This window comes from Acinonyx jubatus, chromosome B2 (genome assembly GCF_027475565.1).
Source record: "Acinonyx jubatus isolate Ajub_Pintada_27869175 chromosome B2, VMU_Ajub_asm_v1.0, whole genome shotgun sequence".
Lineage (NCBI taxonomy): Eukaryota > Metazoa > Chordata > Mammalia > Carnivora > Felidae > Acinonyx > Acinonyx jubatus.
In genome coordinates, this window is record NC_069385.1 from 99,309,810 (window position 1) to 99,333,725 (window position 23,916).

Genomic DNA, 23,916 nt, shown 5'->3' on the forward strand with positions numbered 1-23,916 from the left:
ATTAACATATCCACTCCAGTCTTATGTCTACTATTTCTATAGTAAATCTTTTTGTACCCATTTATTTTTTACCTATCTGTGTCTTTATATTTATAGTGAGTCTCTTGTAGACAGCATATATTTGGGTCTTACTCTTGCTTTTCTTATCCGTTCTGAGAATCTGTGCCTGTTAACTGTAATGTTCTACCCACTGACATTACCCAATTAGTAATATAATTGGATTTAGGTTTACCATTAAATTACTTAGCGGGGGTTTTGTCCCCTCTAATTTTTGTCTCTCTGCTCCAACTTCCCTGCCTTCTTTTGAATTCCATTTAATCTATTGCTCTTTCAGCTATACTTGGCATTCTTTTTTTAATGTTTTTATTTATTTTTGAGAGAGAGAGAGAGTACAAACAGGGGAGGGGCAGAGAAAGGGGGGTACAGGGGATCTGAAGTGGGCTTCATGTTGAAAGCAGGGAGCCCAATGCAGGGCTCAAACTCACAAACTGTGAGATCATGAGCGAAAGTCAGACACTTAATCAACTGAGCCACCCAGGCGCCCCGTACTCTGCATTCTTTAAGTGGTTATTCTAGGGCTTTGCTGTCCAATACCATGGTCATCAGTCACATGTGACTATTAAACACTTTAAGTGTAGCTAGTCCAAAATGAGCTGCACTGTAAGTATAAAATACACCTTGCATTTTGAAGACTTGGGATGAATGAAGAATGTAAAATATCACATTAATAATTTTATACCAATTACATAGTGAAATGATAATATTTTGCATGTATATGGTTGAATAAGCCATATTATTAAAATTAATTTCACTTGTTTCTTTTTGACATTTTAATGTCACTACTGGAAATTCTTTAATTGCATGTGTGACTCATGTTACATTTCTATTGGACAGCACTACTCTAGAGATTACAATATGCAAAGTTAAATTCTCACAGGTTACAGAAGTTAATATTTACCATTTCACACAAAATGTAGTAACCTTGCAACCATATAGATTCACTTACCATCACCCCACCCTTTATGCTGTAATTGTTGTATGTGCTACATCTAGAAATATTAGAAACCCCGCAAGACAATTTATCAATTTTGCTTTGAAGAGTTGTATGAATTTTAAAGAAGAATAGAGGGGGAAAAATCTTTTATATGCATCCAGATATTTATCATTTCTGATACATTTCATTCCTTCCTGAAGATCTAAATTTCCACTGAGTTCCCCTTTGAGGATCTCTCTTTCCCAGAATTCCCAGCTCACTTTGTAGTGGATGTGATTGCCACAAACTGTCCTCTGGTTCTTCAATGCAGCGATACTTTCTGTTGGAGGTGTAGCTGCCCCTTGAAGTGCCAGTTGCAATCTGCTCTTAGGCAAAAAGCCACCAACAAAACAAAACAACCCACAAAAAAACCACCCCAAAACTTTTCAAGGGTAGGGGAACTCATCCTATGCTATTTCTGTTTTCCAACTCTTGACTCCTCTACAAAATCACCCTGCCTTTATTTTTTTTAAGTTTATTTATTTATTTTCAGTCTCTGAGAGAGCACAAGCAGAGGAGGGGCAGAGAGAGAGAGGGAGACAGAGAATACCATGCAGGCTCTGTCCGCACTGTCAGCACAGAGCCCAATGCAGGGCTTGAACTCAGGAGCTGTGAGATCATGACCTGAGCAGAAATCAAGAGCTGGAGGCTTAACGATCTGAGCCCCCCAGGCACCCCACATCCTGCTTTTTATACTCCTTACAGTCACTTGATAGTTTCCCCTGCTTCTCCCCACCCCCCGCCCAATCCACAGCTTCCCACCCTCACCCCTAGAGCTGCTTGTTAAATTGAAGCAGTCCTTCTGTAGAGGCTGAGGTGTTCACGACAATACCAGATGATACTCCTACAGGCAGAGAGGGAGCTAGTCAGCAATTTATCAGACTTTATTAAGGATACTTGAGATTCCTCAATTAAGTGTGATATAGGAGAGTAACAATGTAGAAAAGGAAGATTTAAAACTGGCAATCATGTATTATTGCTCCCAGGGTCCACTGGTCACCCTTTCCTTTGGAATTCCCTGCTGGCCCTTTGTCTCCAGAGCACCATAATATTGCTGCTTTGTTGAAGCTAGATTTTCTCTTTTCTTCAGAAACCTCATGATTATACCCTGTCACTGAGACAAGAATGATTCAGTACGGTATACCAGTTGTTAAAATAGTGAGATCCTTCCGTACGGAGTTGATCCTTCTGTATTTCCGGATATTTGCTGCCCTGACCTCCCCTGATTCCCTCCCACCCCTCCAGCCTTCTCCAAGAAGCCCCTGGGCCCCACTGTTATCCAGCAACTGATGCCTTACACAGAGTGCTCCAGGGAAGCCTCTGGAACTCAGCTCCAGAATCCATGCTATTAAGTAGGCTCCTGTGAATCCATGCTATTTAGTAGGCGCCCTGTTTTATCAGTTGTTGAATATCTTAAGATATTTAAGATATCCTATATGCTACCAATGAATACAGTAGTCACCCCTTATCCACAGGGGATATCTTCCAAGACCCCCGGTGATGCCTAAAACTGCAAAGGCCTATATACATACACACACTCTATGTTTTTTCCTATACATACATACCTTGGATAAAGTTTATAAATTAGGCGCAGGAAGAGATTAACAACAATAATAATAAAATAGAATAACTATAACATACTATAATCCAAGCTATGTGAATGTGCTCTCTCTTAAAATATCTTACTGTACCTTACTCACCCTTCTTGTGATGCTGTGAGATGATAAAATGCTTACGTGACGAGATGAAGTGAGGTGAATGACATAGGCGTTGTGATGTAGCATTTAGGCTACTGTTGGTCTTCTGTCCAGAAGGACATCATCCGCCTCCAGACCACAGCTGACCATGGGTAATGGAAAGAGAGGAAAGCAAAACCACAGATAAAAAGGGGACTACTGTAATCATTTAATGATAGATGAACAGAATTTTTACCTTTTCGGTCTAAAACATTGATACTACTCTTCAAGTTCAGGATTTCCTCCAAAATAATGAGTGATTATAAGCCCAACATTTATGGGAATAAAAAATTGTCCAAAGGGGCTCTTCCAAGAAAATATACCAGGCTTTTCCCAAAGACATTGGTGCTTCTACTCCAGATGGTAGAAACTGATGTTTTAAAAAAATTATTGTGTTTACCTAGTTACTTGTTGCCATTTTATACTTGTATGCCTTGTCTGTCTAACATAAATTACATATTGTATTACTCCATCACTCCCAGCACAGTGCTGCCCAGACAGCAGTAGGTGTCTGATAAGTACTTGCTGAACAAAATTTTTACATTTCCCCAGAAAAATCCATCAAGAGGACACTAACCACCTAAGTCAAAGGCATTTGAAGACTAAACTGATGCGGGTTTGGAAATCTATTTCACAAGGTCAGGATGCATCTGGCATTGCTTGCAGGAAAGAATGAAGCAGGACATATGTGCTGCCGTCTTATAAACAAATATAAATATGAATATGACAATCTGAACTTAATGAGGAGGACAAAAGGCCCTGGCAAAGAGATAGATCTTCTCTGTTTCCCACGTACTTGCTATGATTCTTCTACATCAAAAGAATAAGGACGAACAAAATAAAAAGGTTATGGAATTCTTAACATATATTCCAGTAATTAAATTGAAGGCCTTTCAAGAAGGATCAAAGCCAAGTTTTACCCTTCAGAATGAATTCAACAGTGAAACTTAAAAGACACACACACACGCACACACACAGAGCCTTCAAAAAACTATGAAATGCCTGAATACCCAAATACCCATCAGTAGGAGAATAATTGCATAAATTTTATACATCTTTAGTATGGGATGCTATGCAACTATTAGAATGATGTGATGCATGTGTGTACTGATACAGAAGGAAGTACATAACTTATGGTAGGTGAGAAAAAACAAACTGCTGAATAATACAGCATCAATGTGTTTTGATGTAAGTTCTCATATAGTGGTCTGCTGGAGCTGACTTGTACTGGCTTCTGAAAGCCAACTGTTACATTTTCAGGAATTTGACAAGCTGATTGTTAAGCAGTGGATAGCTTAAAAGCAGCCACAATGAGTGTATTTGCACTAAAGAAATCCATACCTTACAAAGAAGGACTTTTTCACCTTTAAGAGAGCTGGTTTATCAACACATCACTGCTCAAAAATATGCAAATATAAGTTTGTATAAGCTTATCCAATTATCTGGAATAATATCTACCAAAGTGAGTTGTTGATTTATAAATACTGATTTTGCAATCTTAAAAATTAAAAAAAAACAAAACAGTAATCTCACAAAAAAGTGAATACTACCATCCTGGTGTAAAGTCCACTGAAAGTCCACTGTAAAGTCCATCCACTGAAAAGTCCAAATATAACATCTTCTGGTGACTAAGCTCAATATTTTTAAAAAGTCTAAAACAGTTTAATTAATGATATTTTAAGGGCTAAGCATGTATTTGTTAAACTTAGTATATTTCAAGTCTGTTTAATACTAAAGCTTAAATCACCTTAAAGGTTCAGAGCCACTTCATATCAGTTTAAACTGGCTCAAATATTTATAACATTGATAATGGAAAATGGATACTATCCATATAAATATATCTTTATGAGGATAATACTCTATGAGGCACATTCCTAGATTTAGATTTAGCATCAAAGCAGAGACTGTATCAATCATACTCCCATCAATAATGTGTGTGGAGAGCACCACACCAGTATCTGATATACGAAGATTAAAAAATATTTTAACCATCTGATAAGCAAAATGAATCCACAAAAAAGTAAATAAAAAGGATTTCTGTATTTCAGTTGACAGTTCTCTGATTATAATTAGTTTAGCTTTAAAAAATGTATTGATCAACTCTTTGTATTTTCTGTGAACGATCTAGTTACCTAGTCATAGTCTTTGATAATTTTTAATTGGATTACTTTTTTATTGTTAATTAATTGTTGGAGTTCTTTAAATATCATGTTAATTAACTTATTATCTGTCAAGAGTGTTACAATTTTTTAAAAAGGTGGGGTGTGCCTGGGTGGCTCAGAGGTTAAGCATCCAATTTTTTGTTTTGGTTCAGGTCATGATCTCGCAGTTCTTAAGATCAAGCCCGCTTGGGATTCTCTCTCTCCCTCTCTATCTGCCTCTCCCTGACTTGCGTGCACACACTCTCTCTCTCTAAAAATAAATAAACATTGAAAAAAAGAATGTGACAAACATTTTTTAAACATCAATTTCTTGCCTTTTAAATGGCTGGTGTTATTTTATAGTTTCTTTTTTTTTGTATTCAGATATTTCAGTCTTTTCCCCTATGACTTCTGGATTTGGGATTATGCTTAAGAGGGCCTTTCCTACCCTAAAATTAAAAAAGAAAAAGAAAAAAAACACCTACTTTGCTCTACTTTTTGTACACATTGCGTGTGTGTGTATGTGTATGTGTGTGTGTGAGTGTGACTTAGGGATTTCATCCATCTGGAAGTTATTTTAGTGACTATGTAGAGTAGAAATTAATTGAACTAATGTATCATTACAAATCCTTACTCACTGATTTTTAAATTCCACATTTATTCTAATATATATATACATTTCACATGGATTCCTGAATTTTAGTATTTTATTGAGGAAAACTTCAGAGTAGTTATAATTCATTTTTTCATGAGAATAAACTAAGCCCTTCAAGTGATGTTTAACTACTATTCTATAAATACTATACAGCTAGAACAGAGAATATTTGATCATTTCTGCTATATAAAATTACTTGGCAGTATAGGTATTGAGAGGTCTCATTTGATAATATAAATCTTTCTAGAATTGTCTTCAGTGCTTGATGCTGAAGCAAACTGTCCATAAAATGTGCATCTGGTTTAATGTAAGTCTTTAAGCCCATTTTTGAGGTTTAATCTACATTATGCTATTAAAAAACTATTATGAAAAAGAAGGTTTTCAGTGTAACATTTCAAAGCCCAATGCACAGTTAAAATAAAACCATGCCTTTCTTTCTTTTCTTTCTTTCTTTCTCTTTCTTTCTTTCTTTCTTTCTTTTTCTCTTTCTTTCTTTCTTTTCTTTTCTTTTGTTTTTTTTTTTGTAGCAAAATCTTGCCTGTGACAGTGTGTTTGCCAACATGGCCCCCAAAAAGAAGACTGTCAAAAAGAACAAAGGAGATATCAATGAGATGACCATAATCGTAGAAGATAGCCCCCTAAACAAATTAAATGCTTTGAATGGGCTCCTAGAGGGAGGCAATGGCCTTAACTGCATTTCTTCTGAACTAACAGATGCTTCTTATGGCCCCAATCTCTTGGAAGGCTTAAGTAGAATGAGGCAGGAGAACTTCCTTTGCGACTTAGTCATTGGCACCAAAACCAAATCTTTTGATGTTCACAAGTCAGTGATGGCTTCATGCAGTGAATACTTTTACAACATCCTAAAAAAAGACCCATCTACCCAAAGGGTGGATCTCAATGATATCTCACCACTAGGCCTGGCTACTGTCATCGCATATGCCTACACCGGAAAGCTGACTCTCTCCTTGTACACGATAGGAAGCATTATTTCTGCTGCTGTTTATCTTCAGATCCACACCCTTGTAAAGATGTGCAGTGATTTTCTGATACGGGAGATGAGTGTTGAGAATTGCATGTACATTGCTAACATTGCTGAAACATACTCTTTGAAAAATGCAAAAGCAGCAACCCAAAAATTTATCCGGGATAACTTCCTTGAATTTGCAGAATCAGATCAGTTTTTGAAACTTACCTTTGAGCAAATTAATGAACTTCTCATAGATGATGACTTACAGTTGCCTTCTGAAATAGTAGCATTCCAGATTGCAATGAAGTGGTTAGAATTTGACCAAAAGAGAGTGAGGTATGCTGCAGATCTTTTGAGCAATATTCGCTTTGGTACCATCTCTGCACAAGACCTGGTCAACTATGTTCAGTCTGTACCAAGAATGATGCAAGATGCTGACTGCCACAAACTTCTCGTAGATGCTATGAACTACCACTTACTTCCATATCATCAAAACACATTGCAGTCTAGGCGCACGAGAATCCGTGGGGGCTGTCGAGTCCTTGTCACTGTTGGGGGACGTCCAGGCCTCACTGAGAAGTCCCTTAGTAGAGACATCTTGTACAGAGACCCTGAAAATGGATGGAGCAAGCTTACAGAAATGCCAGCCAAGAGTTTTAATCAGTGTGTGGCTGTAATGGACGGATTTCTTTACGTGGCTGGTGGCGAAGACCAGAATGATGCAAGAAATCAAGCCAAGCACGCAGTCAGCAATTTCTGCAGGTATTTGATCCTTTATTAGAAACTCAAATGGTTTAATATAAGACAGTTTCCCTGACAGAAGTAAATTAGTCATTTCTGTTAGTTCATTGGCTCAGTAAATCAATAACAATAATCCCACATTACATGTACACAACAGTTCACATTACATAAAGTACATGCATATATAAATAGTGCACTCCAGATTTCTGAATAAGCCTAGGAAATGAGCTGGGAAGATGTGGTTATTCTGATTATACACGTGAGAAATCTGATACCCAGAGAAGTTATACCACTAGTAAGTAGTAATTCACATTTTCTCATTTATAGTATGGCGCCCTTCCCAATACATTGTTTTTCTGAAAACAAACTAGGTACAAATGTAGTTTTTAACACTAGATGGTAAGAAAGATCACAATAATACAAAATTTATTTTAAGTGACTGTCACTGATGACTGTCAGATTTATAATTGGCAGATACAATGAGATTGTTAAACACATGACAGGTAATTAATTTTAAACATTTATTTGAGGACTGAATACCTTAGAAAATATCTACATTTTTGATGCATGTAGAAACAGTAAAAGTATAATATAGCCTTCAGAAAATGAAACTCAAATGCCATGTTATTTTTGTATATTTATAATAACAACTTTCGTATATTTGAAATGTCAGAAAGTCATGCTTCTATCATGGTACAAGTACAAAGTCAAACAACTAATGAGCAAGATCTGAAAATTTATACAGCATATCATGAAAAAAATTCTTTATTATTTCATTATAAGTCTGTGTGTCATTTAAATGAATCCAAAGAATTAACTGATTTTTGTCCTTTATAAGAGTGGTTAAGCTTTGATTTGGAGGTTAAATGTGACAAAAATGAAGGAACATCAAACTAATGGAAAGAATCTGTGTTTACAATACTTTGGAACTATGTAAACAGTTGAAACAGGTTTTCTATGACTGCTTGTTTTCCTCCTGCTGATAACTCTTATTAGGATTCTAGCCACTGCTTTTGCAGTATTGATTTCAATGCCTTGTGGCATAATAACTGTAATATCAAACACTGAAAAAATATACCTCTAACCTAAAAAATCTTCCCTGCGCAGAGGTGCTAAAAAATAGAAAGGTATCAAAAATTAGGCATCTGTTGATGTTTTTGGATATGAGTTCCATTGATCTCATTCTAAACAGATGATAGAAGACTTGGTTGAGTGACTTAGCTTTACTGTTGCAATGGCCAGGACAGGTGTGTAAATGAGAAGGTATTGGTGAGAGATGGAGAAATCCAACTAGCCAACTCCTATCTTAAGCAGTGAGAATGAGCAAGGGATGGCTGGTGTCTGTAGATATGTGGAATTGACGTCAATGTGGCAGTGTTCCCTTTCTGCTTGCCACAAATACCCAGTTTGCACGGCCTCCCCTACACGCATAAATCTTCCCCATGATGGATATTTGAGTATGGAGGAAGAGGGACTGGAAGGTTGGGCTCTGTGGGGACTTCTCCAAGTGACAGCGGGTTTTATAAACGGGAGGAGGAGGAGTCACCAATGCCTACCTTGCCTTTTCCAAGTGTCACGCTCTTTTACTGGCTGACACAGAAACACCAGCCCCCAGGTGAGGGGCTGCGCCCTGTTGGTAGGGAAGCCTCCTTGCAGGAAGTGTCAACATTTCCATTTGTGGACTCACGTGGGTTCTCCAGCTGCCGCCAACAAGGCTGTCACACTTCCTCTGCCATTTTCAGATATGATCCCCGCTTCAACACCTGGATACACCTGGCCAGCATGAACCAGAAGCGCACGCACTTCAGCCTGAGCGTGTTCAACGGGCTCCTTTACGCCGTGGGCGGCCGCAATACCGAAGGCAGTCTGGCCTCGCTGGAATGCTACGTGCCCTCCACCAATCAGTGGCAGCCGAAGACGCCCCTGGAGGTGGCGCGCTGCTGCCACGCCAGCGCGGTCACCGACGGCCGGGTGCTGGTGACCGGCGGGTACATCGGCAGCGCGTACTCGCGCTCGGTGTGCGCGTACGACCCCGCCGGCGACTCGTGGCAGGAGCTGCCGGGCCTGAGCACGCCGCGGGGCTGGCACTGCGCGGTCACTCTGGGCGACAGGGTGTACGTGATGGGGGGTAGCCAGCTGGGGGCGCGCGGGGAGCGCGTGGACGTGCTGACCGTGGAGTGCTACAGCCCCGCGACTGGCCAATGGAGCTACGCGGCGCCGCTGCTGGTGGGCGTGAGCACGGCGGGCGCCTCGGCGCTGCACGGCCGCGCGTATCTCGTGGGGGGCTGGAACGAGGGCGAGAAGAAATACAAGAAGTGCATCCAGTGCTTCAGCCCGGAGCTCAACGAGTGGATGGAGGACGACGAGTTGCCCGAGGCCACCGTGGGCGTGTCCTGCTGCACCCTCTCGATGCCCAACAGCGTGACCCGGGAATCCCGAGCCAGCTCGGTGTCCTCCGTGCCAGTCAGTATCTGAACCCAGGTAGATGCGGGGACGCAGGAAGAACAAATAGGCGTTCGTGGGTAACCTTTGAGTTAGCCGAAAGGAAAATATATAACCTTTACTACAGTGGTTGTATCTTAAACTATATCGAGGCCTATGTCTTGGTGGTTTTAAATTCCGGGTATGGCTTAATCTACCTCTGGGTCTGTTTTTTGTTTTTTGTTTTTTTGTTTTTTTTTTTTTCCTGTAAGCCACAAAGAAAAGAAACCACTCCTTTCACCGGCCATTGGGTGGCAGGCAGAATTCATTGCAGGCAGTCTTCCACCAGGGCGTTTTCCCTTCATGCATAGCGGTTACACCCACATCTGAGAATTTTCTTTTACCCTTCAGTAGACGGGAAGCTTATTCGAGTAAGCAGTTTCATGTACAAAAGTTTATCTTCCTCTTTCTCTTTTTCTTCAGGAAGTTAAAAGCATTCATAGCTTTTATTTTAAAATGGAAATCCATCTATATTCATAAAGACTTAATTCTATATTTAAATGCAGTTTCTTTTTCTATACGTGACTGAGTAAAGAATATTGAAAGGCATCCCGTGACAAAGTCATAAAGCTTAAAACAAAGTCTGACTGGAAAGTAACAGGGATTCCTCCCTGTAACTGTTACATTGATACCTTTGGTTTATTCCTTGTTCTCTTTTTCCTCTGTGCCTCAGTCTCCAGTGTAGTTGCTATCAAAAAACACTGCTCTCAAAGAAGAGAACCACTAGTCATTTAGTTTATGGTGTAAATTTAGATCATTTTGTTGTTTTTCCTACAAGTGTTTGCACTTCAACCTTCCTCCCCTATTAAAGGAATTGCAAGTATGATGGGAGCCTTACTCTGACCCTAAAAACTACACGGAGATGCAAACTTGACCCAATGTAAGCCCCAAGAAAGAACACCAAATAAAACTATGGCTGTAAGGATCATTAACTTAAAGCTTATGTAGCCCGAAGGTTATACAACTGGTAACAGTAATGTGATTTCCCCCATTTTTTTTTTTTTTAATGGATGAGAATGAAGGGAACGTTTGGAATTCTTGGGTTTGGCAATAACATCCTGGTGGTAAATGTCATTGTTTTCCATTTCACAGCAATCCTCTTGATTTCTTAGTTAAAAATCTAACACATTTATCTCACATGGAAATATCAAAATAATATATGCCCATTCTGTTATATATGTTTTCACTTCGTCTGCTCCAAATTAACTTTGCAAATTAAGGTGTATCCACTTGATATCATTTTCTTACATGTTTGCCAAGTTTTGGAGCAAGGGAATGATTGTAGTAAGTGATACATATTTTCCTTTCTTATAATTTATCACTTTATTCTTTGATAGTTTCTTTGTTTTGGAGAAGTGGCCTATCAGTTATGGGTTATGTGCAATTAGGTTTTGAAAAATAAAACTATTTAAATGGTTAAACACGGGATACGTGGAAATGTAACTGGGTTCTCATTAATCCCATTTCTCCTACCTTGTGTAGATAGGTTATTTGTAGAGTTACAATATTTATATTTAAAATATTTTATTTGAACTGTGAAAAGTGGTTCATGTAGTACACTTTGTGGAACAATTTTATATCATTGCCCCTTATGAAAAGTTCAATTTCTGTGTATTTAATGGTAACACTTGGGTAAAGCCTACGACACTATAAGTTGAGAACAAGGCATTGTTAATGTAAAAACACTGGGCTGTTTCCTCACCCCACACAGAACATTGAGAGCTTCTCCACGTACGGAGCAAATCTAAAGGTATCTGCTCCCTTGACTCTCTGTTCAGGCTGGAAAGTAAAGCTGTATAAGAAACTAGTTTATGGAGCAAGTTAAATCACTGAGCCCCTTAAGTTACCATTGTACAAACCACAGATAACCCTTGTCCTTGAAGCATCATTGGGAAAATAAACTTTTCATTTTTAATAAATTATTTTGGCCACAACCCACAATGCCTGTGTGAGGGTGACTATAACATCTTTTAGTTTGATATAAACGTATGTTCTCGTACAGTTGAGATGCCTGTAGTATATCACAAATTTTGAAAGGAAAAAAAGTGATTTCTTATAGATTATAGGTCATAAGTGGGCAAATAGATATAATTCCTGATGTGCACTAGTAGTGTCTCCCGTTGAGATCCTAGAAGTTCGGTGAAGTGGAGGGCCTATGGCTTGGAATGAAATGAGAATCAATCAGTTGTAACATTTTATCTTGGAAGAATGAGGAGAGATTGACACTAGAGGATTTTTCAGCAATCAGAGCTTGATGAGAGCTTGGTGCAGACACGGAAGTGGCTTTTTAGAGATGAGATTGGAGACATGTTGGAGCTGGGTAAATCATTTGAAATTACCGTGTAATGTATTTTCTATGTTGTTTATTTGAAGACTGAGAAAACCCACGTGTCTGGGCGTACCAGGTTCCTGGGGACGTTGCTGCTCTCTCTTCTGTTTCAACAGTTAGGTCCATAAATAAAGACCAATATGAATTTAGGATCCTGGAATTTCTGACATAACACATTGGTAGGGAGCATGGAACATTAAGTGTTGGTGAAAGTGCTGTGTCCTGAAACATCCCTCACTGACAACTGAAAGACATGAAAGTATGTAGAATCAAACTAATGCGCGTCACTTTTTGTGCACGAGCGAAACGTACTCTTTAACCCTGCCATTGAAGCAGTTGCCCCTAGAACCGCGACGGTTTCTCCATGTTTCCCAACTGGAAAAGCACTTCATTTTCCAGGTGTTTAAAGCATTCAATTATACTTTTGGTCTCAGGATCCAACCCTATACCTCCTTTTATTTTTCTGAAAGAAAAGGACGTGTTATTTTTGTAATGCCAACATCCTGTGACTAAATAAAAGCATCAGTTCCGCCTATCAGAGCAATAGCAAGTTACCCAGTAGCTGAAATAAGAAGCTTTCTTTTTCTGAATGGGCCAGAGACCTGATGTGCGAGTCTCAAGGAAACAAGACTGTCATGTGGTCTGTCCGTTGTTAGCGTGCCACTGTCGTCCCTGATGCTCCAGTTGCTTTCGGTGTCATTGAATGAGTTTTGTGTTTACTTTCTCTGTTGTAAGACTGGTTATGAATAGAAGGTCAGTGATGGTACAGATTAATATAATTCTAAACAGTAATTAGACGGTAGCGGGGTGTTACGAGTGAAGAGGTGTAATTGAGGCAAGAAGGAAGTGAAAATGTACTGAATGGTTCTATGGTTAAGGCAACACAGCAATTATAGTAAGTGTATTTTACAAATATGCATGTAACTAGAGGCTTCCCTGGAAATATGTAAGTGTTAAAAGGTCAATTTTTTGCTGGTTATCTCGGCCAAATGCCTTCAGAATTTATCCAAGACACTAGATAAAAGAAACTAAAATCACTTCATTTAATTTTTTCCCTGAGTTACAAAGCAATAAGTTTATGTAATCTTCTCTGAATGATTCTTCTGAATTCTTTTCTGAACAAATGTTCTCTGAATGAGCTATATCCCCATCCCAGCCACGGATGAATATGTCTTCTAGCACAAGGCAGCATTATAAGGAATTATTTTTCAGTATGTCTCTTCATATCAGTAAAAACTGTAGCAAAATTTCCTCAATGCTCCTCCATGGTAATTATGAGAACTAAAGAATCTAAAATATTAAAGATTTACCCTCCAGCACATTCAGAAGGTAAAAACCATTTAAATTTCCTTCCCAGAGACTTTGAGATGAAATGCTTGTCTTGGATACTCCTTTTAAAACAACTTTGTATCTAGTCAGCAAATTCTGGCAAAAAAAAAAAAAATTCTTTGCTTAAAACATTCTGGTACCATATAAGGAACAACAAACTAAAATGTATGTGGTGTCTGTAACCTCATCACTACCAATAAAGCTGCATTCAGTAAGAGCTCAGTCAGTGATCCACGTGGACAGTTTTGTAGTGTCCTTTGTGTGATAACTGGGGTGTGTGGTTTCTTCCTCTAGTTAGTTTTCATGGTGACTCACTTCAGCAAAACACAACAAGAAAACGAAATGAGATGATTGAAGAGCTGTTTCAGCTGCTTGAGGACTGGTAAAGGAAAAATGTATTTTTATACATCGAGAGTGATTTGCTTTGTAGCTCAGACAAAAGCCTACGTTTGGTCTGTCTCAGCCCTGACCACTTAGAAGTCATAGATGAAGTGTGGTGGTTTCTAGTCTCGTTCCCACCCTGACCACAGCCAACCTGGCATGGACTCTGGTTCATCATCATTTGCATCGAAACTACATGTTAGGAAATGAAACTGTATTTTGTGCCAACAAACCCTCACAGCCTTACTCTTCCACCTCACCTTCCAAATGAGCAAATGAAATATAACCAACATAAGATGCTCAGTCTTTGATCTGGTTTAGTAGTTAAAGAATAACACTCAGTTGAGGCCATTAGTCATTTCTAGAAAATTCTAAATGGCAGTGATTACTTTTTCTTAAACTTCTCCAAGCTTTGCCACCATGAAAAGAGACTAGAATGGCCCCCAAACAGAAACAGCCTGGTGCCACATTCCCAGTTCTGAGCACACTGGCAGGTGCCCCAGAGTTTCCTTGACTTTTCTTTGAACTCCCACATTTATAACTCCAAGCTTCCCCACCGGTCTGCACTCCCTCCCATGTCCACATACTAGTCCGTTTATCCAATTCTTAGCACACGTGAAATTATTTAAAGACACTAATTACATCTAAGGCACTCCAGTATGTATCAAAGGAATAACCATATTGCATACACTGCGTTTGCAAATTTGATAGACTAGAGACCGAAAGATATTCAAAACTACCTCTAGGCTTTCCCCTCACCGGGGTTGCAGGGGAAGTGGATTAGGAAGTCCATTTCAGGAAAGGGACTTGAAGGAATCCAACCCACACCCTCTAGAAATACTCTTCTTGTCCCTTCTTTTCCTTTCTAGCTGCATTCACAAGATGGTCTATGAATGTAGGTGTAGGATGCATTATTCCTTATGCCAATGCCAATCTTCCACCCAGTTTCAGACCAGACATACTCCTTAAAGAGTGGTGAGGGGAGGCCCTTTTCCCCAACCTTTTGACAAATACAATAGTCTCTGGTTAGCCTAAAGATCCTATATGTCTTCTTTTCTTATCCCTTTCAGAAAAGCACCTTTTAAAGTCAGTCTGACTCATCCTGGAGAAATTATTATTCAGATTTTGCCTTGATATTCAGTCACAGCTATGGAAGTGACTGCAACTTTCAAAAAAGAAGACCTCTTAAAATTACGATTCATCTAGTGCAGATAAGGGTGATATATCAAAATGGAAGAAATGAGACCTTGATTATAGTGACAAACATTTCTCTTTACCTTACCTCCATCCCCACTGTTGCAACATGTACCCACAGGAGGGAAGTGTCCAGTGATATGAATGGAGGACTTACATCTTTTTATCTAGCTGTTTTTGCTTTCTGCTCACATTTAGGTTATCACTATAGACTCTACATTCAGAAATTCCTTTTCCATCTTGGAGACATCACTACCAACAATTAGGGGGGGAAACTGAGCAGGATCTGTTTTTGGTGGGCCAGGTATGGAAGTAACCTATGTCAATTCCACCTACATCACTTTGGCCAGAACTAAGCAGATGGCTGTACCTAGATACAAGGGAGCTGGAGAAACAGACTTCATGTGAGCCCAAGAGGAAGAAGAAAGGATTTCATACAGCATTGTCTCTGCACATTGAAAGATTACATTTTGGAAACCACTGCTCTCATCTTCCTCCCTGGTTGCCCAGGGAGCAAGGAGCTTCCCAGGCAAACTGCCTCCCCTCAACTTCTGGATGTGGTCACAGCACAACGGGTTCTCCTCTTTCCCTTTCCTGCCTCATAAGACTTGCACTCAGCTCCTCTATTGTATCTTGCCTTTTCCTTTCTGAAGAACAAGTCCAGATGACTCTTGCAGCCTTTGCTCAATTCAGGGCCCTGATAGGTCTACAGCATACATTACATGTATTCTGTAAGCCTTGAGAATTGGTATAAATCTGGCTCCCCCAAATCATCAAGGAAACCCATCCAATACCAGAATCACCCCTTCATCCCTCCCTCTTTGGGTCTCCCTGCCCCTCTACTTCTAGAATACTCTAAACTCTTCTTGATTTTACCTCTTCTAAAACAATATTGACTAGAAATCATACATCTGTGATTAAATTCCTCTTACTCCAGTCATACAAGGAAGTTCCCAATGCATGATTGTTTGGAGAGAATAGAACACATTATGTAGAGTCTAAAAGAGGAAATACATGGATCTATTCTTAATAACCACAAGAAGAGAGGATTCCTTAATGAGAAAGGGAGAAAGAAAATGAAATGGCTATAATCTGACCCCCAAGTCTTCTTCCCTAACCTTTATGCAACCTTTCCATTTAGTGTAGAGCTCCAAGCTGAGAATTGTTTTATTCTTATTTTTTTAAGGTTTATTTATTTACTTTTAAGAGAGAGAGAGAGAGCACAAGGAGGGGAAGGACAAAGAGAGAGGGAGACACAGAATCCAAAGCAGGCTCCAGGCCCTCCGCTGTCAGCACAGAGCCCGATGCGGGGCTTGAACTCATGAACTGTGCGATCATGACCTGAGCCAAAGGCTGACACTTAGCCCACTGAGCCACCCAGGTGCCCCCAAGAGTTTTATTCTATCACAATTTTGCATGTGGGTAGCAAAGGAAATTCTGTATGCAGAAAGGATCCTTTCCTTGTTTAGCAAATATTCATTGAACCATGGTAACCATGTACCAAGCACACTGTTGGAACACCATTGTGAAAAGGTGCTATGTTTCCCCCAGGGAAAGTGAAGAACCAGAATTCCCATGGGACACGGCTACCTGAAGCATACTCATTTGGGCAGAGGCAACCCTACGAAGTACAATCATATTAACAGGCATTTACTTATTGCCAAGTTTCGTGCTCCTGAGGTCCTGTGCAGAAGAGAAAGATAAACCTAACTTAGAGCCTGGCCTCACAGAGCCTTTTAGAAGGGGTGAAAGTTGGAGTGCCTTGGTGGCTGAGTCGGTCAAGTGTCCAACTGTTGATTTCAGCTCAGGTTGTGGGATCCCAGGGTCATGAGATCAAGCCCCGCATTGGGCTCTGCGCTAAGCGAATGTAGAGCCTGCTTAAGATTCTCTCTCTCCTTCTCCCAAAAAGAAAGAGAAGCAGAAGAAGGGAAAGAAGGAGAAGTAAAAGTTTTCTAATTGACTACATTTGGACAGTATTCTTTTATTTCCCAACCCCATACCCCTGATCCTGCTCTGTCTGTCTTTGTCCTGCTCTGTGCTCTCAGAGGCTGACCCCCAGGGACTACATCCTCCAGACTCAGACTCTTTGTTCCATAGGTTGTATTTACCCAGTGAGGCATCAGGAGGAGGTAGAGGGCAGAAGAGAGTGGTTGGGGCATCTCTTTCCTGTCCTTCCGGGCTTCTGCACTGCACTCTGGCCACTGCTGCAACTCTCTGCAACTACTGCTTCTTCTGGGCGAGCCCCCCTCCCTGCCTCCACCTCTCACACACAACACATCACAGCCCTGCAGCTCCTGGATATTTCCTTCCCATTTTATGTACATTCCGCCACCCCTTTCAGAATACGTTCCTTCAAAGTGAGAACACTGTCTCCCCTGTTTACTGCTGTACCTCTAGTGTCCAGAACAATTCTTGGTGTACAGCCAGGGTATCAGTATTTTTCGTTGAGTGAATGGATGAATGAATGAATGAAATGATAAAACCATCATGACTTACTGCTTGCCAGATTCCTATTCTAACGATACTCACTTATTCAATCAGTAAATATTTACTGTGTATCTATGATACTCAAATCGCTTTCCCTTACCCCGGAAGAGGTGAGCACAAGTACCATACAAGACCATGAAAATAGGTCTTCTCTAAACGAATGGCAGCCAAGAGTTACATTGTCAAGAAACAGTACAGGTGGAAGGAATTATCCAGCCAAACCTTTACTGTACATTTCTGTTTTTTAAAAAATCTCTCAGGGGCACCTGGGTGGCTCAGTCAGTTAAGCGTCCGACTTCAGCTCAGGTCACGATCTCGCAGCTCGTGGGTTCACGCTCCAGGTCCTCCTCTGTGTTGACAGCTCAGAGCCTGGAGCTGCTTTGGATTCTGTGTCTCCCTCTCTCTCTGCCCCTCCCCTACTTGTGCTCGCTCTCTCTCTCTCTCTCTCTCTCTCTCTCAAAAATAAATAAACATTAAAAAAAGAAACATTTGTAAAAAAATCTCAAAAGATTGATAATATTTATATAGTTATTTTACCATTAAACTTTCTAAAATCTCATTGCTTTCTCTCTATAATTGCCAAATCTTTAAAAGCAAATTAGGACTAGTTTCAGCATTTAGCTGGTAACTGTTTATTTAGTGTATTTATTTAGTAATAAATATTTAGTGTCCATATTTAAACTTTATTCAATATAGTTATGTATAGACATACATACATTTGATGCAATACATATATTGGTATTTATGTATATGTCCATATTTATATACAGTCTATCAAATGATGTGCATATATATGTATATTTAGTAAGCACTAAACACCAGCTAAGGGCTGAAACTAATCCTATTATAAATATATATACATATGTGTGTGTGTGAGTGCGCATGTGTATATATATATATATGTATATACATATATATATACATATATATATATATATATATATATATATAGTTATACTGTTACAGACTGAATGTGTCCCCTGAAATTTATATGTTGAAACCATATATGATGACATTTGGAGGTGGGGCCTTTGGGAGGTACTTAGGTCATGAGGGTGGAGTCCCATGATGGGATCATCGTCCCCAGAGAAGAGGAAGAGTCAGCTCTCTCTGCCACGTGAGGATACAAATTAGAAGACGGCCATCTGTAAACCAGGAAGAGGGCCTTTGCCCAGAATCCAACCACACTGGTACCCTTATTTCAGATTTTCAACCTCCGGAACTGTGAGAAAAAAGAGTTGTTTAAGGCACCTGGTGTATGGTATTTTATTATGGTGGTCTCAGCCCAAGCAGACTAAAAGACAAAGATAGGGAGATAAAGAGAGACAGAGACATATCTGTATTTATATCTTATCATGTCACTACATGCTTGCATCCTGAGATTTACAGCCGTTCTGACTCCAACACCTTACTTTACATGACAGCTAAATGAGTTCATAGGTAACGTTCAGTTCTATAAATACTTCTTGAGGGCAGCTGTGTTCGTGGTCACATGTAGGAACCTGAGAAGTTTGGAGCCTACCCATTGATGCCCAGAGGGCTTCTTCTGATTCAGGAATGAGAGATAAATAGAGGGACTCCTGGGAGCAGGGTCCCTGCAGCCCGAACCCCGGCACCTTTCAGAACCCCAGAGCAGCCTCCATCAGTGGTTCTGTCTTTCAAGTTTAAAGATACAGAGGGCAAGGCAGAGTCCTGAACAATGAACAGTAAGGCTCTAGGCCTGAGCACAGAGCCTGCTTTGGATCCTCTGCCCCCCCCCCCTTTGACCTCCCCCTGCTCATGCTCTCTCAAAATTAAATAAAACATTAAAAAAATAAATAAAAAGATAAAACGTTGCAAATTCCACTGAGAGGGAGATCTGCCTGTCCTTCAGAGACACAACACGGAAGCACACTTCTGAAAGTGATGTGAGAGATGGGAGACTGACCCTGGGCAACCTTGGGAGCCATGCGCTGAAAGTGAGAATGCCATTGGAAGAGAGTCTCCCTGTAGAATGCTTGCATTGAATGGGGACAAATTGGCTCCACCGAAAATCCCCAAAATACTAAGACATTGTCCGTCTCAGTCCCACCTTGATTCCTCCTGAATTCTTCCAGTTGCAATCCAGCTCTGTAAGCTAGTACCTTTGGTGAAGCCCTCTGTCCTCTGCGGCCACCCCCAGCCTGCACTGACCAAACACAGAAGAGAGAGGAAGCCTTCAGGGGTGGTAACTCCCTGTGATGTCTGTAGGGAGATCAGGGCTCTGGGCTGCAGAAGGAAACTTTAAATCAGAAGAATGAGAATCACCCAGGGCTGGGGGGATGTGAGTCCTCTGCTGCAGTGGGTGCCACCATTATGCCCTGACACACACAGCCTGGGTTCCGGCACAGCATGGCTGTGATGCCTCCTAGGTTTGCTGTAGGGATTTTGCTGTACGTTTGCAGGTGGAGCCTAGAGAGGCCAGTGCTCACAGGCTGGTCTTCTCTGGCTGCATCAGCCTTTTCCATAGCCTCCTCAGTGCACCATACAAATAATTTTTTTGTGCACTTACTCTCTGCTTGGGCAGAGCAAAGTTACAAACCCTGGCCTCCCCCTTTCCCAGTCCCACTAATGGTCTGTCCTGGATTGAGGCAGTTGTTTGGGTCAGAGGTGGCACACTTTACAGGGGCCTGTGCCAGTCATGTGGCTCAGAGGATACTAGCAACCAGAGGTGGCACTGTGGGACCCTTTGGAGCGACGGAGGGCCTGCTGACTGCCACAACAATGACTTCCCGGCAGTCCTGAGCAGCTGTGTTGTGCTCTGCCAGGCTTGTCGGAACACTGGAGACAGTGCCCAGTTCTCTCTGGGTTTTCTAATGGTTTTGGCATTGGCTCTTTATAGTAAAGAGCCCATGTTCTTTAAAGAGGGGGTAAAGAACTAGGCAAAAGATCATCTGCCCCATGGTGGAAGAATATGGCAAAGTCAGGGAGAAGACTGGTCTGCTCACAAGACCAAGAAGGACTCAAGTCACCACCAGTGGAGGTGAGTCCTCCGATGGGCCAAGCACCATATTCGGCAGCCCTTGACTGAAAGCTGAGCAAGTTCATCTCTTCTCTAGAGGATACAGCAGACCTTCCTGACAGATCATAGAAAAGTGAGACACCTATGGGGCACCCGGGTGGCTCAGTTAGTAAAGCGTCCGACTCTTGATTTTGCCCCAGGTCATGATCTCATGATTTATAAGTTCAAGCCCCACATGGGGCTCCATGCTGACAGTGCAGAGCCTGCTTGGGATTCTCTCTCTCTCTCTCTCTCTCTCTGTCTCTCCTCCTCCCCGCTCTTGCTCTCTTTCTCTCTCAAAATAAATAAACTTAAAAAAAAAAAACCTTAAAAGCGAGACACCCAAACTTTCATTTCATTTCATGGAATAATAAAGACTCGCCTTCAAGGACAGACACATGGTCACTTGCAGATGATTCAAAATCCCTCCAGTCCCTAGTAACTCACATCAAAATATGCCTTTATTTTTTTTTAAACCATCAGTGGTAAGATGTATTTGTTCTTTAGGTAAAGGAGAAAAGGACCAAGGTAAAAGCCATGTTGAAATTTACAAATATGACCCATTTAAAGAGGTTAGGAAAATCTCACAGCAAGAGCAGTCAAGCTTTTCTAATACAAGGATATGGCTTGCATAGAATATTTCCCATTAAATTACAGCAATTACCCAGGCCCTAAAATTTGAGAAATAAAAAGATTTTAGGAAGTGCAGTTGATCCATGTTGATCCACAGAGGATGTGGATAATAGTCTTGGAAAATACAGGTAACAACTGAAGGTTAGGTAGTACAAATTTCCACTTTATTTACTTTTGTGTGTGTTTGTGTGTTGGGGAAAAGCAAGCTCATTTTATTTTATTTATTTTATTTTTATGGATTTTATTTTATTTTATTTTTTTAATTTACATCCAAGTTAGCATATAGTACAACAATGATTTCAGGAGTAGATTCCTCAATGCCCCTTACCCATTTAGCCCATCCCCCCTCCCACATCCCCTCCAGTAACTCTCTGTTTGTTCTCCATATTTAAGAGTCTCTTAATGTTTTGTCCCCCTCCCTGTTTTTATATTTTTGCTTCCCTTCCCTTGTATTCATCTGTTCTGTGTCTTAAAGTCCTTCTATGAGGGAAGTCATATATTTGACTTTCTCTGTCTAATTTTGCTTAGCATAATACCCTCCAGTTCCAACCACATAGTTGCAAATGGCAAGATTTCATTCTTTTTGATTGCCAAATAATACTCCATTGTATATATATATACCATATCTTCTTTATCCATTAATCCATCGGTGGACATTTGGGCTCTTTTCATACTTTGGCTACTGTCGATAGTGCTGTTATAAACATTGGGGTGCATGTGCCCCTTCGAACAGCATAACTGTATCCCTTGGTGAATACCTATTAGTGCAATTGCTGGGTCATAGGGAAGTTCTGTTTTTAATTTTTTGAGGGACCTCCATGCTGCTTTCCAGAGTGATTGCACCAGTTTGCATTCCCACCAGCAGTGCAAAAGAGATCCTCTTTCTCCACATCCTCACCAACATCTGTTGTTGCCTGAGTTGTTAATGTTAGCCATTCTGATAGGTGTGAGGTGGTATCTCATTGTGGTTTTGATTTGTATTTCCCTGATGATGAGTGATGTTGAGCACTTTTTCATGTGTCAGTTGGCCATCTGGATGTCTTCTTTGGAGATGTGTCTATACATGTCTTTTGCCCATTTCTTTACTGGATTATTTGTTTTTTGGGTGTTGAGTTGGATAAGTTTTCTATAGATTTTGGATACTACCCTTTATCTGATATGTCCTTTGCAAATATCTTCTCCCGTTCCATCGGTTGTCTTTTACTTTTGCTGATTGTTTCCTTCGCTGTGCAGAAAGTTTTTATTTTCATGAAGTCCCAGTAGTTCCTTTTTGCTTTGGTTTCCCTTGTCTCTGGAGACTTGTTGAGTAAGAAGTTGCTGCAGCTGAGGTCAAAAGAAGTTTTTGCCTGCTTTCTCCTCGAGAATTTTGATGGCTTCCTGTCTTACATTTAGGTCTTTCATCCATTTTGAGGTTATTTTTGTGTATGGTGTTAAGAAAGTGGTCCACGTTCATTTTTCTGCATGTTGCTGTCCAGTTTTCCCAGCAGCACCACTTGCTGAAGAGACTGTCTTTATTCCATTGGATATTCGTTCCTGCTTAGTCAAAGATTAGTTGGCGATATGTTTGTGGGTCCATTTCTGGGTTCTCTATTCTGCTCCATTGATCTAAGTGTCTGTTTTTGTGCCAGTACCATATTGTCTTGATGATTACAGCTTTGTAATACAGCTTGAAGTCTGGGATTGTGATGCCCCAGCTTTGGTTTTCTTTTTCAATATTGCTTTGGCTATTTGGAGTCTTTTGTGGTTCTATCCAAATTTTAGGATTGTTTGTTCTAGCTCTGTGAAGAATGCTGGTGTTACTTTGATAGGGATTGCATTGAATATGTAGATTGCTTTGGGTAGTATCGACATTTTAACAATATTTGTTCTTCCTATCCAGGAGCATGGAATCTTTTTCCATTTTTTTATGTCTTCTTCAATTTCTTTCATAAGTTTTCTATAGTTTTCAATGTATAGATTTTTCACCTCTTTAGTTAAATTTATTCCTAAGTATTTTATGGTGTTTGGTGCAATTGTAAATGGGATCGATTCCTTGATTTCTCTTTCTGTTGCTTCATTGTTGGTATATAGGAATGCAACTGATTTCTGTGCATTGATTTTATATCCTGCAACTTTGCTGAATTCATGGATCAGTTCTGGCAGTTTTTTAGTGGAATCTTTTGGGTTTTCCATATAGAGCATCATGTCATCTGCAAAGTGAAAGTTTGACCTTCTCCTGGACGATTTGGATGCCTTTTATTTCTTTATGTTGTCTGATTGCTGAGGCTAAGACTTCCAATACTATGTTGAGTAACAGTGGTTAGAGTAGACATCCCTGTCTTGTTCCTGACCTTAGGGGGAAACTCTCAGTTTTTTCCCATTGAGAACAATATTAGTGTTGGGTCTTTTATATATGGCTTTTATGATCTTGAGGTATGATCTTTCTATCCCTACTTTCTTGAGGGCTTTTCTCAAGAAAGAATACTGTATTTTGTCAAATGCTTTCTCTGCATCTATTGAGAGGATCATATTGTTCTTGTCCTTTCTTTTATCGATGTGATCAATCACATTGATTGTTTTGTGGATATTGAACCAGCCTTGCATCCCAGGTGTAAATCACACTTGGTTGTGGTGGATAATTTTTTTAATGTATTGTTGAATCTGGCTGGCTAATACCTTGCTGAGGATTTTTGCATCCATGTTCATCCGGAAAATTGGTCTATAGTTCTCCCTTTTAGTGGGGTCTTTGACTGGTTTTGGAATCAAGGTAATGCTGGCTTCATAGAAAGAGTTTGGAAGTTTTCCTTC

At 40.2% G+C, this 23,916-nt stretch overlaps 1 protein-coding gene across 7 annotated transcripts in view; it reads left to right on the plus strand.

Moving 5' to 3' along the window:
* KLHL31 (kelch like family member 31) overlaps window positions 1-23,916 on the plus strand; it is a 123,675-nt gene that overhangs the window by 8,190 nt on the left and 91,569 nt on the right. For 5 of the 7 annotated variants that reach the window (XR_003419554.2, XR_003419553.2, XR_003419555.2 and 2 more), the window contains exons 2-3: window positions 6,093-7,297; window positions 9,019-9,757. Coding sequence is in view for 2 of the 7 variants with exons in the window: in XM_027057560.2 (XP_026913361.1) it covers window positions 6,126-7,297; window positions 9,019-9,751 (1,905 nt within the window). In the remaining 5 variants the exon portion in view is untranslated. Of the gene's footprint in view, window positions 1-6,092; window positions 7,298-9,018; window positions 13,650-23,916 lie in introns of those variants that run through there. The other 2 variants (XM_027057560.2, XM_053222684.1) reach the window with 1 other exon arrangement.